The sequence below is a fragment of the Myotis lucifugus genome, unplaced genomic scaffold (assembly GCF_000147115.1).
Source record: "Myotis lucifugus unplaced genomic scaffold, Myoluc2.0 scaffold_216, whole genome shotgun sequence".
NCBI lineage: Eukaryota > Metazoa > Chordata > Mammalia > Chiroptera > Vespertilionidae > Myotis > Myotis lucifugus.
This window is the reverse complement of record NW_005871264.1, coordinates 1781089-1797418: the sequence shown is the minus strand read 5'-3', so window position 1 is coordinate 1797418 and position 16330 is coordinate 1781089. Positions and strand designations below refer to the sequence as shown.

Sequence of the window (16330 nt, the reverse complement as noted above, 5' to 3'; positions counted from 1 at the left end):
CTTCCAAAAAAAAGAGTGTAGTACCACAGACTCTAAATTGCCCCAGCACTTCTACAGGAGATAAAAGGCCCGGGGGACTGGATGGAGATTACACCACATTAGTTCTGTGCCCAGGGAGCAACGCCCCCCAAAAAACACAATCCGGTAGTGCGCGTGCTTCAAAAACAACACTTCACTCTCTCAAAATTATGTTCGGTCTTGACCAATCTATTTGGAAGAAGAGCGTCTCAAGAAGTGGTGGGTGGCCTTCACCTCAGCGAACGTACCTCAAAACAATGTACCTCCCCCGCGCCGACGGTCACCCCCCACTTCTTCTAACGCCACTTCTTCAAAATAGACTCGCCCAGGCCGAAAACCAACTTCTGCGCACGGGCCACGAAGTTTCAATCACACTGTACGTGCACTCCCGCACGTGGTATTTTGTGGAAGAGCCACACTCAAGGGGCCAAAGAGCCACATGTGGCTGTGAGCCATGGTTTGCCGACCACTGCGTTATACCGTCAGAATGACGTAGCGTAAATTAAGGTCTAGCTGGGGCCAAATTCTAACTTTCAGAAAGACCTGACAGTCCACGTTCCCGATGACTATAACACTGTTTAACCTCATCTTCCTACTGAACTGTACGCTCCTTCAGGGCAGGGACTGTGCCTTTTTCTATTTTGTGTGCCCCACAAGCACGGTCTGGTATAGCGCCATATACACAGAAGATGTTACATAACATCTTGTTAACTGGACCCTGTATTACTACAGAGCTTTCGGTGTTCACAGTGCTGACGAAGGACTAGGTCCAGTTCTTGTCATCTACCAGTCTGCCTGCACAAGGAAATGAGATGGAAACCAGCCCCCTGAACTGCCTAAGCATCTCTCCTCCCCAACATCTCCCAACATGTCCAGAAGGCCACCAAACTAAAATAGTTTTCATCTTCTCCCCACGCTGGCACTGTAAGTGACCAGAAAGAATTCTTCCCCGTGCTATTTTTATTCACCTCCCAGCTGTGGGTCCCTCCCTCTCCCTCTGTAAACCCCCATCCCTGGCAGCCTTAGGAAATGCCAAGGGAGTGGGACTTTGGATAATGTCTTGGGAATCCGAAACTGAGGAAGACAGGCTGATTCCCCCCCCCCTGCCCCCCCCCCACCGAGTTTCCTTTCTCTTACTTCCCCTTTCAGACTTCCTAAACCTGCTTTCTTTCTAACCAAATATACACTACATCGTTGCTGCTGTTCTTTGACTATAGTTTGACCTTCTTCCTGAATGCAGTGATGTTCTCTGGGCTGGCCCGAAACACTTGCGGAATAGGCTCAGTTGCCTTCAGTTCCTTTCCCCAAACCCTTTCAACATTTTTCTTCTAGTTACAGGTCCTCTCCCTCCAAGGACCCTGCTGATGTTGTAACTCTGCAAGGTCTTACTCCCAGCTGGCTCTCAGGGACTGAGAAAGTACCGGCTGATGAGAAGGTTGTGAACTCATATATGATTAAGGTCCTCCTCTCTAGCTCTTAATCCACCTCCCACCATAGATATGAGCATTTCCATCGAGGAAATGAGAAGGCCCACTAGTCCCAAAAGAATGCGGCAATAATGGTAAAGGGACCAACATTGGTGTTGAAATTTGGGGCAAAGGCTAGTCACCCGTGCTTGGCTCTAAATATTTCCTCTTCTGGGCTCCCATTCTGCTGTGATGTTAATGTGAGGTGAATTTCTTACAGTTTCTTTTATTGAAAGTTATCTGCCTTGGTCATAAATTTAGATATGCCAGCAAAATACCCTGGTGTGTGTGTGTGTGTGTGTGTGTGTGTGTGTGTGTGTGTGTATGTACACCTATCTATGAGGAGGAAGATGGGGCCACCCTGAATACAGTACTCGAGTTTTATCTGATGTCATTCACCTTGATAGCCTTGTATTTTCAAAATTAATAAAAAGCATCAGAGAGCCTTGGCCACTGGGCTAAATAGTCATCCGTGCCAGACATTAAGTGTGAGGGCACATATCACAGTTTGGGATTTAAACAGAAACATCAATGCCCTACAGGAAATCTACAGCTGCAGAGCAGACTTTCCTACCAGCCAGTGCTTTCTTTGTCGGTGCCTGCTGATGGCACATACTTGTATGTCCCAGCATTTGATTTTATTCTGCTTTTGTTTGGGTTCCTTCATATTCCTCTCCCTCCCGAGAAGCAGAGGCTGGGGGTGTGGGTGGAGGTCAGAGACAATCAAGAGTCAATAGCAGAGTCAGAGGCTACCTGGCCAGGGCACTTTCTGTCAACACCTGTGGCCCAGAGGGTTAGCCTTCCAGACATGAGCTCCTGATGGCCTGGGAGCCTAGGAGTAACCTGTGCCCTCAATGCTTTCTCCCAAGAGCCATGGGCACCCCCAGGCTCCCCCACTTTGTAAACTGCCCACTGCTCTTACTGCCGGGAACCAGGCACGATGGCAGAACCAGCCTTAAGCTAAGAAAGCACTTTGGAGCGAGCCTGCAATCCCCTCTCGTGAATTCTTTACAAATTTGCTCTGAGCTGCACTAAGAAAACTCCAAGGACTTCCTATTTCTTTCTTAATAATGAACAGGTCTCTTTCATATAGAAGCAAAGCTTCTCAGGGCTTCATAACCAGCCAAAAACCATTGCTTCTCTTGCAGCTGAAAAAAAATTGATTTCTCCCTGGAGACATAAGCTTACTTGTTTTTTTTTCTCTTTCTTCTCCTTTTTCTTTTATCATATGCTGACCAAAAATAAAACATTTCTAACAGTGGCTTAGAAGAACTAAGATTGTACCAACCTCTCAAAACTACTGCCAACACAATGTTGTGCTTAAGCACAGCAAGGACTAAACGTGTATTTTCTCTAAAGATAGCTGAAGAACACTTCACATGTACGTTTTACTTTTCCTCTAGTATACAATGACCACAACCAAGACTCCGGCACATTAATTTTTCTAGTAAATAGAAAAGAAAAAAAACAACAAATAGGGCATAGCACTTGTAACAATTTATCCAAAAAGTAGTAAGTGACTCCCAAAAGCATTCTGATACCAAAACATCGCCTACATGGCCCCTCTGGTTTCCTGCTGGATAACATTAAAACGGAACCGAATGTAAAGGGTTTCCCCCAAAGAGGTAATGCTAGCAGGCCTGGAAGCTTAAGAGCCCTAAGATAAAATACAAGGTAGCTCCATTTTCAGGGGGAAAACTGCATTTACAAGCAGCAAATTTGCCTGCGGATTGGCTGGTCAAGGGACTCCACGCAGAGAATGAGTGGTGCTATTGTAACCGCGCAGACGGTGGGGCTGGGAAAGGAGTTTCTTGCTGTCAACATCTAACTACTGCGGCTGGACTGGGTAAAAACTGTATTTTTCTCTCTTCTCCTGCTCTTTGGACACTTTGTTTTTAATGAATACTTGGTATCAGAGCTAAGTCCAAACACTGTTACATGTGGGATTTCCTAATGCTGAGACCTGGCAGGGCGGCACTGTGTTCTGCCAAAACACTACGCAGAAATGAGACTACTTCGAAGCGTAACAACTGGACATCCTCATTCTCGTTCAGCGTTTGCATTTAGTGGGAGCAAATGTTTTGCTTTAATGCAATTGAAAAGAAAAGAACATTTAGGGACAACCTAGCTCGATCCCTCATAAAGCTTCATTTTCCAAAGCAGTATGTGAATCTCTAAATAAATGACAATTCATTCTCTGTTTACTTTAGGTAAACTGAAAACGCATTGCGGAGTACTCATTCTCAAAAGCTAATCAAGAACATTAGGTCCCAACAGATTCATTTAATAGAAATATAATAGGCATTCCTGCTTGCTTTTCATCTTGTCTCGCTGTAAATGCTAAAATGAACAGCAAATTAACCCTGCATTGGAACGGAGTCCCTGTCACAGCTGATATCCTCTCTCTCGCGACGTGTAAACATCCCGCATCCTGTCGCTGCTTTGACTTCAACTTAGGAGAGACGAAAGTGCCTGACTGAGTTTGGCAAGAGGCTGTAGGAATACTTGAATGCTAAAGGGAGAACTGCATGTCAACCCTGCTATCTTTCCTAGCAGAACAAAATATTACCACGTCGTCTCCTAAAATAGTGCACAATTAGGAAGTAGGAGGAGGGTGGGGGGTGGGACTGTTTTTTTTCCAAGCTCCATGTATCAACTGCATTTCTCTATATTTTTAACTTTACTAGCCATTCTCCAAACGGCTGCTTATAAACTACTATACAAAACAAGCTAATAAAGACAGGGCCATCCAAGCTCTATAATCAGATATAAAAGATTTGCAAACAACTTGAGATCTTATAATTAATATTCAGTGATATCAGAATTAGCATTTAGAACTCTATACAGAAAAAACTATAATACTTCATAAATTATGTAATAATGAACAAACCCTTTCAAAAACTGTTTTCACTGTGCTAAAGTAACATTCTAGACTTGTTGTAAGTATATTATTCTTACAAGTAGTTCGCAGTTATTCTTGAAGGCAAGCCTTGGAGTTTCCTTAGCATAGTGCTGCTGGGGGAAATTTTCAGCATGTCCATCTTCATCTCTAGCCTGAAGGGAAATATAATGGCCTATTTAGGGACTTACAAATAATGGAAGAAAAAAAAAAGCTAAAAGCATAACAGCTCAGATCATTAAACAAACGGGAATCCAGAAATAACAACATCATTAAGAAGTTTGTTTAAACACGCAGTATGCCTTTTAGATATCAAAATTTGGGATTTATTTTTCTTCACATAGTTTAGTTTGAACATGCAAATTCCTTGTGGTGCAATATTTAACATTTTTAAATATTAAGCCAACCAACAGTAAATCATTTTGTTGGAAATCGCCACCACTGTAGTCTTTCAGTGACTTTGGTTGTACATTTAGGATTATCTGACATACATATGTGTTTAAACTTTTTGGCATGCTTAAGCAATCTCTAGATAATGCACTTTTAAAAAATTCTGATAGCAAGGCCATAAGAAAAGCAATTTGCATAGTTATATTTTGCATTGTAATACTATTAGAGATAAACTGATTCCCCTCGATTTTTAAATAAAAATCCGAAAGGAGCAATGATCTCGTAAGAACAATGATTCTTCAATCAAATGCAGTAAAAAAAAAATAGATTTAATTAAGAAGCTGCATTAAAAGTTACTGGTTATTTTGATCTACGCTGTTAATTAAGAAAGCTGAAGTGTAAATGGAGACATGAACAGAACCCATCAGCAATACCGCTTGCACACCGTCTTCTCTTTCTAATCTCCACCGGTTGCTGGTTTGGAGTTGGAGAGAAGGGAGAGGTAGGTGAAAGGAGGCGTGTCTGCAGCACACTCATTAAATCACTCATTTGGGTGACACTTGCACTCGGCTCTGCTCTCATCTCATCGTAGCCCTAACGGCTCGCTCCTTCCTGGCCTCCTGAAATTCACAGCTGAGCTGTCTCCCTCACATATGGCTTGCATATAATTATGCATATTCCATTTTGCACTGCATTAAAATGATGAGCTCCTGGCTCCCTGCCAGCTGGTTTTTAAAAGCCCAAGCGAAGTAGGAAAGAGGAGAGAAACACAGGGAGAGCTGCACAGGAAGCAGCAGGTAGTTCTGTCTGCTGTCTCTTTAGATAAAATGTATGTCTGGCACCAGGGGAGCAGCTGAGAACTACCTGTTGTGATGTATGGATTGAGGCGGAGGAAACAATGAGCGCACGTCTGAGGCACAGCGGTGACAGCGCCCACGGGCTGTTTCTCCCCTAATGGAGTGAGATCTTCCCGCTGACACGTGTCACTCAGAGCGCCTCGGCGGGACGGGGACTGTCCTTCTAGAAAGGGATCCGTGCTGGGTGCGATCGAGAATGGATTGCTTGTTTTCAATAAAGGCTGCTGCTACGTATGGCAGGGTGGGAACTGGATACAATTTGGAAGTGGAATGTCCTAGGCGGTAATATGTGGGTTTTGAGAAGTTTGTGAGGGGGAGAGATGGCTCTGTTTTGGTTTCATTTTTGAGATTGATCAATATCACTGGGATTTAGTGCCTTTGTATGGTACCCCACCACCACCTCCACCACCACCTCCACCACCCAATCAGAGTAAAATAAAAACACAGTTAAAAGATTGGACTACATGTGACAGAGAAACCAGCGATGTTTCTTCTCACTGCATCAGTGCTAGTCTGCAGCTCCATGAGGGTTTCACACAGCCTTAAAGGGGGCCTGTGTTAATGTGGAGTGTATACAGAAAGGCGGGTGTAAGAAGGTAGTAAAGTGCTGGTGGGCAGGACAATGTCAGATTCTTCGTAGCTGAAATTGAAGCCACTCTGTGAGGCGCAGGCCTTTCGGAGGTAGGGACATCTTTCTTATCTTTCTTACTCTGCCATGCCCGGTGCCTTATTTTCAGTCAGTACTTAACAAACATCTAGGTGATGGGAAAAACCCATACAAGGATGGTAACTAGACCCTACCATAACAACTCTGTAGAAAATGCCACCTCAAAATATGCTAAGCTTGGTGGGAGGTTTATTATATTCCTGATACACTGGAATACATATGCTTGGAAACACACTTTGCAGATAGTTTACAAGGGCTACTATTTACATATGTATGTCTACACTCAATATATATGTATCTTGTGTATAAATATTCATAAGGTGGGATATGTTTATTATGCATGTACTCTCTATACACATTCATACACACCAGATGCCTGGGGATATTTTCAACATTAGTGGGAAAAATACGTTCATTCCACTTATATGTAAGGTGCTCACAGGGCTTTTTATGTTTTTTAAAGGAAGAAAACAAATCTAAGGCTTGAATGTGCTTCCTCAAAAAGGCTACGGATTTCACATTAAGCCTCTTAATTTAGGAGGTTAAGCAAAGCAGCAGTGCAAGAAACGGGAGAGGGGGTGTGGGGTGGTTGGAAGTGAAGACAGAAAGCCAGAAACTTGCTTCTTTATTGAGGCATGTACCTGCCTCTGCAGCAAACTCCCAGAGCCCTGGACATGGTCTGCCTCTGACAATCAACCTGATTCCGGGTCCAGGGAGCGCCACTGGCCGTGTTTCCACCGCGTGCCAGAGACGGAAAGCGCACAGCGTGCAGGGAGACCGGCACGACCACCCCACGTGGTTGTGTTGCACACACACACACACACACCTGTCTCCAAAGTGGCTCCCTCTGCATGCTGAAGATTTTTAAGGTAAATTTTTTATTATTCTTACCTGACTAAATTAAACTAACCTCATGCATGTATGGCAGTAGTTCTCTATACTGGCTGCATGTTAGAATCATCTGGGCTGATTGTTTTGCTAACATGTTGGTCCCTGACCTCCCCTCACCTTTCCAAGATTCCAATTTAGTAATTGGCCCAGAGTGTTTTTGTGGGTTTTTTGTTTTGTTTTGTTTTGTTTTAATAAAAAGCTCTCAGGTGATGGTAATGTTCGAGCGGGGCTGAGAACCACTGATCTAAGGAGAGTGCTGACTGGTATCAGGAGGAGGCTCTTGGCAGAGTTTTCAGAACATTCTCTAACCACATCGGAGTGACCTGCTCACAACACTAGGAGGAGAAAGGATGTGGCCCCTGAGGTGGGTCTCACCCTAAAGATTCAAGAAATGACTTGACTAGCTACTTGTGGGCAAAAAATTATCTTTAGTTTCTGGTGTAACAAATAGTCTTAGAAGAACTACTAGACACTTCCTAGGAGGCCTTCCTGGGCCTCTCGAACCAAGTCCATATCTCCACGCTGCCCTCTCTTGGAATAGGCACAGGTGCACCCTGCCGCTGGGTGGTGGGATTTGTGCCTCTCTCACTAGACTGGAAGCTCCCCGAGGGGAGGGTGGTGGAGCCACAGCCGGGTACGCAGTAAGTGCTCTGCACGTGTGGGTTCCATCATCATTCCGCAGCAGCAACTTGGTGACAATGGTAGACAAAATCTGAGGGAACTTCCTTACCCTCCATGTCAAATCATTTTAGAACATTTTAGAACCTCTTCTACAGGGAAGCCAGGGCCTTCTTCTACATCTGCCCCATTTGGGCTGGCAGACAACAGCATATCTGCCAGGTTGGGGGAGGGCAGAGAGAGCTGATGACCCCTTCAGGGAGGGGTGTTTGAGCCCTGAAGATGCTCAGAATCACCGGTCATGGTAATAATATAAAGCAGGCCGACGTTCATCTGGTCTTATTAGTGTTCTTAAACTCTCTATGGATGATGCCTTCTCTATTTGCCTATCTCAGGCAGACTACCCTACTCCCAGCTCTTGGGATCTACTGGGGCCAGGAGACCTGTGTTGATGTCTGACTTTGTTCTGGAATGACCCATTCTGACATAAGAAATGTCCAGCTACATCATAATGAACTAACTCTCTCCATGTGTCGTATTCTCAACAGTCTTATCCTAACATGTTAGGACATGTATGCCCACCATGGGAAAAAGCAAATGGGAAACTATTGTTTTACGTTTGACTACAAATATGATTGTCAGACCAAAGGTGCATTTTTGATCTATTATCCTAAGACACCTTTACTTATGCCATCAAATAGAAATAAAAATTAAAAGTCTTCAATTAAACTGCAAGGAGATCGCCCCATCTTGCTGATAGCCATTTATCCATTCTCATGCAGTGCCTAGCATTTGAATAAATACTAGGTTATGTGAGCAACTTAGACTAATTGCCTCTCTACTTCAAAAACCCCTGCCTAAACAAACTTTGTCTTCACCCCTCTTTCCCTGTGAATCATCACTAATTCACTTTTTTATTTTGATTCTTCCCCACAACAATCTTTAGTGCTCTTTCAAAGAAACTACTTCTTCCTTGGGCCAAAGTCTGGGTGGCATGTGCATATTCCAGCAAGAGCAACATTCTTTCTCTTCTGGAAGACTCCTCTGGACAATGCGGGGTCTTCTAGACACAGCTCCACCCACCCACCCCAGAAAAGTGAGATGTTTCTGACTCAGGGAAAAGGTGGACACCGTTGCCATTTAAGTCTAAAGGTCATCAGGCTTCAGAGTTCCCACCTCCTTGCAGTGAACAGGCGTTTGCACCTCTGTGTCGTCGTGATTCCAGAATTTCTTTTGGAAACAAGGAAAGGTTCTGGCTGGAAGGAGAGCTGGGCGAGCTCTGCAGAGCCTCCAGGCTCAGCCTTCCAAGGCTGCAGCAGATGCGGCTCATGGCGGCTCACACATGTGGTATCGCTCCCAGACTTGGGAGCATCAAAAATAGTGCATCTCAACGTTGCAGGAATAAGTTTAGAGATGACTAGTTGTGGGGAAGGAGGGTTTTACACTTTATAAATAACTTTTTGAACCAGAAGCAATAGAATTTCTTTTTCAAAATTCAAGATAAAAGCAGGGGGAATACCACGTCTGAAAACTCTTAGAATTTCATGTTATGATATCCCATGTCTGGCCTATCCTTCCCTTGTCACATGCCTACGCACATTCTCTTGAGGAGGCTCAGAGAGGGCTACACGGCAGCTGTCAGGTGCGGCCTTTCAGTGTGTTGTGAATGTGACATAGGTCAGCCCATTTTCTCTGCCCCTCAATGAAGCTCCCTGGGCTGGAATAACACACGGAGGCCTGCAGAGTAGCTCTGTGCCCACGTGAGTCACTGCCCAGTTATTCTCATCTTGGTGGCCCAACTCCTCATGACTAATGTCCCTGAGTTCCTGTCACTTCAACTGAGTTCCTGTACTTTACCTCATTTTCTGAGGGTAAAACCAGATTCCACCTCTCTTCCTCGCTTCTGGAAAATTCGTATGCATTTTAAGCATTAGTTCAGACTGCAGTGCTTTTAGGATGCCATTCAAGACCCCTTCCTCCTGTGCCCCTGTCCCTGTCTATAACCATTCCACCCATCACACTGTCTTAGGACCATCTATGTTTGCCTTCCCCAGGAACCTGTGAGGTCCGTGAGTGCAGAAACTGTGTTCTACTCAGCTGCAAGTCTCTAGAGCCTCATCTAGTTCCTGGCATATCATAAGGGCCCCATAAATGATGAGTGAATGAATGAAAGGGTTCCTATCCTTTAACCCTGGCAAGTAGACATTCTGCCTTGCACTCCAGTCTCCAAAAGTAAGTGTTCTGCCCCCTGAACCTCAGGAGTTGTTTTCATACCTGAGCCTCAGCAGGTCTCTGCCAGGGCTCTCTGATCACACCTGCCTCACAGCTGGACCTGCACTGACTATCCCATGCGCTTCTGCCCAACACCTGTCCTTCCCACTTGGTTAGAACCAAGGGTCTTAGCCTCACTGCAGGTATTGTACTCAAGTCAATAATTGGCCGATAATCCTTTTATTCCACATGTTTCTCTCCTCTGCGTCCCCCTAACCCGACCTTTGCCTACCAAAGGTTAATCTAACCTCTGTTTTTTGTCTCATCCCCGAAAGTGCATTCCTAGATGAACCCATCTGGTGCTTTGCTCCCTGTCTCTCACCTGGTAATAGTGTCCCAGTCAGTCTGGGTCTCCTGGGGTAACTCATCCTGGATGTGACTCATGTCTGATCTGCCTACCAGACTGGACACTGCTTGAGGGCAGAGACCATGCATTATGGGTGAAGCCCCATGCTCAGCGGAGCACTCCGTATAACAAACGATCCTGTAAATACGTGTTAAATGGAGTCCTTAACCTTTGCTCCTCTGGAAGCCAGGGGGGCTCAGACGTGTTTTGTTTCTCTCCCCTGTGAACTGCCTACTTCTACAATGAATACTTCTTAATTATGAATTGTTTCTATGCAAATATCCAGGTCTCTGCACAGATCACAGAGTTGCAGGGCTCATGGCAGGACTGTGTGTGCACGCAGCGTGGGTAGAGGCCTTTCTCCTGGACAGAGGACTCCCACCCAGCATCAGGTTCCCTAATCTGGAGGTACCCCAGGCACCCAGACATGTGGACCCAGGCATCTGCTCAATTCACGTTCCTACTAATCTTTGCATCGGGAGGCCTTGCCCACCCTTTCATCAGCTCGTCATTGAAGACTGACTATGCGATTCCTGCAGTGGTGCTGTTTTACTCCGTAACAAAATGTATTTGAATGTCCATTCTGCATGGGGACCCAGGGAGAAGCTGTTGACCAGTGACGTTCTTTCTCCATCGTCCTCGCCCAGCAGGCGGAGGGGCTCTCCACACCACTTCAGGCTCCTCTGACAGCTCACACATCTCTGATGGATGGCAAGGACTGATTGGCTGCAGCTATTTTTTTCACTCCCTGCAAACCTTTATATATATCATAAATTTTTAATATCCAAGTTGGTGTCTTCAAAGAATAATGGCAACAACTATGCAACATGAAGATAATGGGAATCGAATCATGTTTACGGCCTCCATGAGCATCTCCTTAAACGATGTCAGGTCGGAGCCACTGGCACTGCGAGCCTGTGGGACTGCGGGCTGATCTGGGGCCTGATGAATGGCTGCCCTCACTCAGGGGCCCTAATGGACTGCATGACAGTTACGGCAGCAGATTCCACATCAGCCTGAATTACAGCTACCTTGTGAACTAACATCCATCACGCTCGTCCCGGCACATTCCAGCTGTGTCTAGAATAATCAGAGCCGTTGCTAAGCGGGTCTGAAAATCCTTGTGTTTGCTTCTCATTTTTCCTAATCTATTTTCTCCTTTATTAGACAGGTGACCCTTCTGGATTTATCTGGAACTGCTCTTTGTCAGGTCAGCTGAGTGTCTTTGTTTGGGAAGAACTGTTTTTTGTGTTTTTGTGTGTTTTTTCAAAGGGTCCACAGGTAAGGCCCAGCAGCCAGAGCACACAGCCCAGTTCCTTTCTCTTCTCTGCGAAAGCCATGCACACAGCCATGGCTTCCCAGGCAGCTCCTGATTATCCCAGGACCCTTGATCCACAGTGGATTATCCAGGCTACTTGACTACGCCCCTCCCTCCACCTCCTGCCTCGGTCCACCGCTAGCCTTTTGCTTTTTTACTCTTCATTTGCATCTATTACCCAGGGACCCATGAGGGAAACAAAAGGCAGGGAAATGCAGATGATTCCACTTTGCTCCTGGCTGGCGCCTATAAAATGCTCAAATAATTGGCCTGATCTAGGCATTTCAGGTGGTCCTTTTGTTCCTGTTCCCTGAAATCACGAGGCAGAAGGGACTGGCCTCATGTCAGTGTGCACAGGCCTCGTGATGGGCCTGAGAAATTAGAGATGATGTGAAACAGGCAGGGGCTGCAAGGCTAGGGAAGGACCCATCTGCAAGGCTAGGGAAGGATGCAGATGTCATGGAGGCAATTTACTATCCACAGGAAGTCTCCCCCAGTAACCTGGCCTCACGTGGGAACAGGAAACACACTAGAACCAGATGAAGATGCTGCTCTGGATATTTTCAGGAATTCAGAGCAACAGCTAACATTCCCACAGCTCCTATGTATACATCAGACACCGTTCTAAATGCTGTATATGCATCAACCCGTTTAACACGCACTCATACATGTACCAAAACCAAAACTGACGAGGTAGGTACTAGCTTCCACTTGCATATGAGGGAATTGGACCTCAGGAGAGAGACTGTGTAATTTATGCAAAGTCACACAGCTAATAAGTAGTGGAACCAGGATTCAAACTAGGGGTGTCTGCCTCCAGAGTCCTCGCTCTAAACCCTGCTAGTGGTAAGAATGATATATAAATTAAATGTGGAATAACTCGAAAATACTAATGTCATTAATTTTAAAATGTGTTATTAATTAAGGAAGGTTTTCATAATTCCTTGGTTTTAGCATTCCAAGAGTGAATACAGCAAGGAAATGGAGAAAGGAGGGTATTTAATGACAAATATAACTGAAGGGGGCAGGGTGGTCTGAGAGGACCTAGGAAAAGAGAGGCCAGAGCGAGCATGAGTCAGTAGGTCTCTAGCACAGCCTAAGGGAGATGGTACTTCAAAATTTATAAAATTAATTCATAAAACAAACCAGCCTCTTTAACCTGATTCTTATGAAGTAACCCTCGGATACCTGAGCCCATCAATTCCAGAAGGACATGCCTACACAGCTCACTCAGCAATTCAGATCCTTTATCACAATGTCCTTGGTAAATTTCTAATAGCATTATCGATATTATATAATTTTTATTGATACCATAGATGATGCTGTACAGACTATAAAGGATGCCTATGTGTCTTAGCTCATCAAGTCTTGGCTCTCTGGTATATAAATGGGGACTGTGGCTTTGGTTAACATGACTCCGTTCATTGAAGCTGTGGAGACCCTTGGACAAATTGGTGGGACTGAGTCTGTGGACTTGCCTAGCTGGACAGTGGGGGCCTGCAGATCCGGAGGCCAGTTCACCAGCCTCTGGCGAAGACCGCTACACCCTCCACTCCTAGAAACAGAGGCAGAGCAGCAGTAATGCAACCTGATCAGGTGACTGAGACTTGGGTCACAGTCTTCCTGGGAAAGTTAGCCTGCTCTGTGTCCCAGTCACCCTTCATCTGACCTGCCACATCATACACCTACAGGTCTTGGCAAAGGGGAGACAGACATTGGAACATGGGAGAGGATGTGCATGAATTGGTGCACAACTCACACCACTACTTATAGAAGAAATGACTCAAAGGGCATACCCCACTGATGATGGTCATGGACAGCTGTGAGTCACAGACTAAAACAAGGGGTGTCCCTGAATTAGCTTCTAATTCTGAGGTCAAGGACTATAAATTCTGAATTAGCTGCAATCCTTTTCAAAGGATTCATGATGTCACAATTGTTATCTGTAAGAAAGATTCCCTACTCTGCCCAACTTAGCTTTCTTTACTCCCACCAGCAACGACAGAAATGCCATAAACAGGGTCTGGATACAACAGTGTTGCCTACATTCTCTCTGGATGATTCATATACTAAACTTCAGTCCACCCCATCTCTGGGTGCCCATCAACCTACAGAGTGGGCTTACAGATGCCTCAAAGTGCTCTCAGTAATCCCCCTGCACTCCTGTCACTGGTTCCCCACCAGCTCCAGTTCGAGCCCACTTCCACACCATCCCCAGCTCTGGACTTTCACCCTGACTCTTGCCCTGCCTTGGGCCCTCTGACCTGTACACTTGGCCTAGCTTGAGTTTTCTGTCTGTCACTAACATCACCTTTGACAGGCCACCCTAGTCCTCCACTCTGGATGCCACAGGAGGGTCACTGCTCTGGCCTGGGACAGTTTTATAGTCAACATCCTATAATGGTGCCCCATATACAATTTATCTTAAAGATATGATTTCTTCTGTAAGAAATGGAAGTGAGAATTACGCATGTCTGTAAAGATCTAAAATTGGCCTGAACATGAAGAAGAAAGACTAGGACTAGGAATAAAATCCTGACTGTTACTGTGCACTGTCCACGCAAGTGTCCTGACCCACGTGGAGTGAGGCTGTGACTGATGCCAGAGGAAGCAGGCAAAGGAGAAAGACAGGGAGACACATCTGTTCCCCCTGCCCCTGGGTGAGGGGGGATGTGCCTCTGAACAGGATGGTCTTCCTGACAGCTCCAATGACAATCCATGTGCACCTGACCTGTTAACAGGGGCTTCGAGGGACAAAGTCTAAATTGCCTAAACTCAGGACCAATCAGCCAGTCTGAGGAGCCAAGTGCAAAGATAGCAGCAAAGGGGCGTCAGAAATAACAACCTCTGCTCAAATGACTCTCTCCGGAGTCTTAATTTTAAATCCCAGCCATTCTGCAGATGATGAATGGAGGTAATAAAAGGTGGGAGTGTGGCATGTTTAAATAGAGGATAATCGCTCAAGCAGAATTTGGTGTTGAGAGAAGAGTCTGTCGAAGCCAACAGCTGAGTATGGGTTTAAGGTCCATTTTTAGATGATAACCTCATCTAAAAGTTGCTCCTCTGTCTCATTATTATCATGGTTATCACTATTATTATTATTATTACATTTCCAGGAGGTATAGATATTAAAGGATTGAAACCCAGGTGACGAAAGACAAAAAGTGACCTGAGTTTCCACATCATCTCCCTTTTTAGTGTAACTGGGAACAAGGTGTGTTTTTTCCCTGCACAGTGAGCAACCCCGCCCTTCCTATTTGCTCCAAATTGGAATCATCACCTCCTTTGGCTTTACTGAAGATTTAATATTTGTTTGAAAGCATGCAGTATTTCTGACCAAAAGATATCAGTGGACATATAGCCTCCCTCACCCAGCCTTTCTGGTTACCAAAATTCCCAATGGAGTCCATTTCCTCTGCACCCTGCTATCTCACTGCCCAGTGCAGTTCTAGCTATGAGCTACCTGGGAACCACACTGGAAGGAGGTTCTCGGACCACAGACGACTGGACCCGATTGAAGAGACTATCGCCACTTCCAGAAACTTCCAACTCAATGACTGCCTCACAGAGCTGTCACCCAGAGGGAAGAGAACTGTCACCCAGAGGGAAGAGAACTCAGTATAGAAGTCCCTTGACATTAACATGAAGATGGAAGTCTGTGCTGTGCCGGGCACCATGCTAAGCATTTTGGGGACATCAACTCATTAAAGCTCTCCAAGTGCTTCCAGGTCTGTACTACCATTCCCACCTCCATTTTGCCAGCAAGGAATCTGAAGTGTAGGGAAGTTAAGTAACTTGTCCAAAGCTAAAGAGCTTATGAACGAATGGCAAAGCTGGGCTCTGAACACGCGTGTGGTGACACCAGGCACAGGCTCAACCCCCACCCCACACTGGCTCTTCTGCTGCAGCACCGTCAGCAGAAGCAGCTTGGCTGACCGTGAGCCACAGGAACCATAGAGATTGCTTGAAGGCAGAGAAAGAAGTCATGGCTCATTGTCCCTGTGGGTTTCAGGACCCCCTGCAGATACCAAAACCTGCAGATGCTCAAGTCCCTTATATAAAATAGCGTGGTGTTTGCATATAACCTACACACATCCTCCCATGGGCTTTAGGTCAGCTCTAAGTTACTTACAATATCTGATACTGTACATGTTATGTAAATGGCTGTTATTCTTTATTTTTTAGGCAATAATGACAAGAGGAAAGTCTGCACATGTTCACTACCTAGTACACATTAACAACTTCGTAGCTCTTACCCTCCAAATTTTCAATTCTCAGTTGAATCGTTGGATGTGAAAGTGTGGACACGGAGGTCCCTGCAACTTAGCCAAGGTTTTACTGTTGGTTATTTTCATTACCATTCATGCCATCTCCCTTTATTCTTTATTTTCCAGCTACGAACTTAACCACATGTCAACTTCGTTTCTTATGGAGTAACAGAGGACACCCATATCGCTTGCTGACTGAAGCGCTCAGCAAGGCTTGAGCACACACACACCATGACCCAGTCTCTTCCCAAGCTGAACGGCAGAGCAGATAAAAGGGGCGGGGGAAGCATCTCTGAACAATTTAGTGCTGTACTTGGCTCA

General features: G+C 45.4%; 1 protein-coding gene across 1 annotated transcript in view; it reads right to left on the bottom strand.

Moving 5' to 3' along the window:
- Positions 1 to 16330, bottom strand: part of SOBP (sine oculis binding protein homolog) — a 140103-nt gene that overhangs the window by 44089 nt on the left and 79684 nt on the right. Inside the window, 1 exon segment of the mRNA XM_023761765.1 lies at positions 4443 to 4538. Within this exon segment, the coding sequence (XP_023617533.1) occupies positions 4443 to 4538 (96 nt within the window).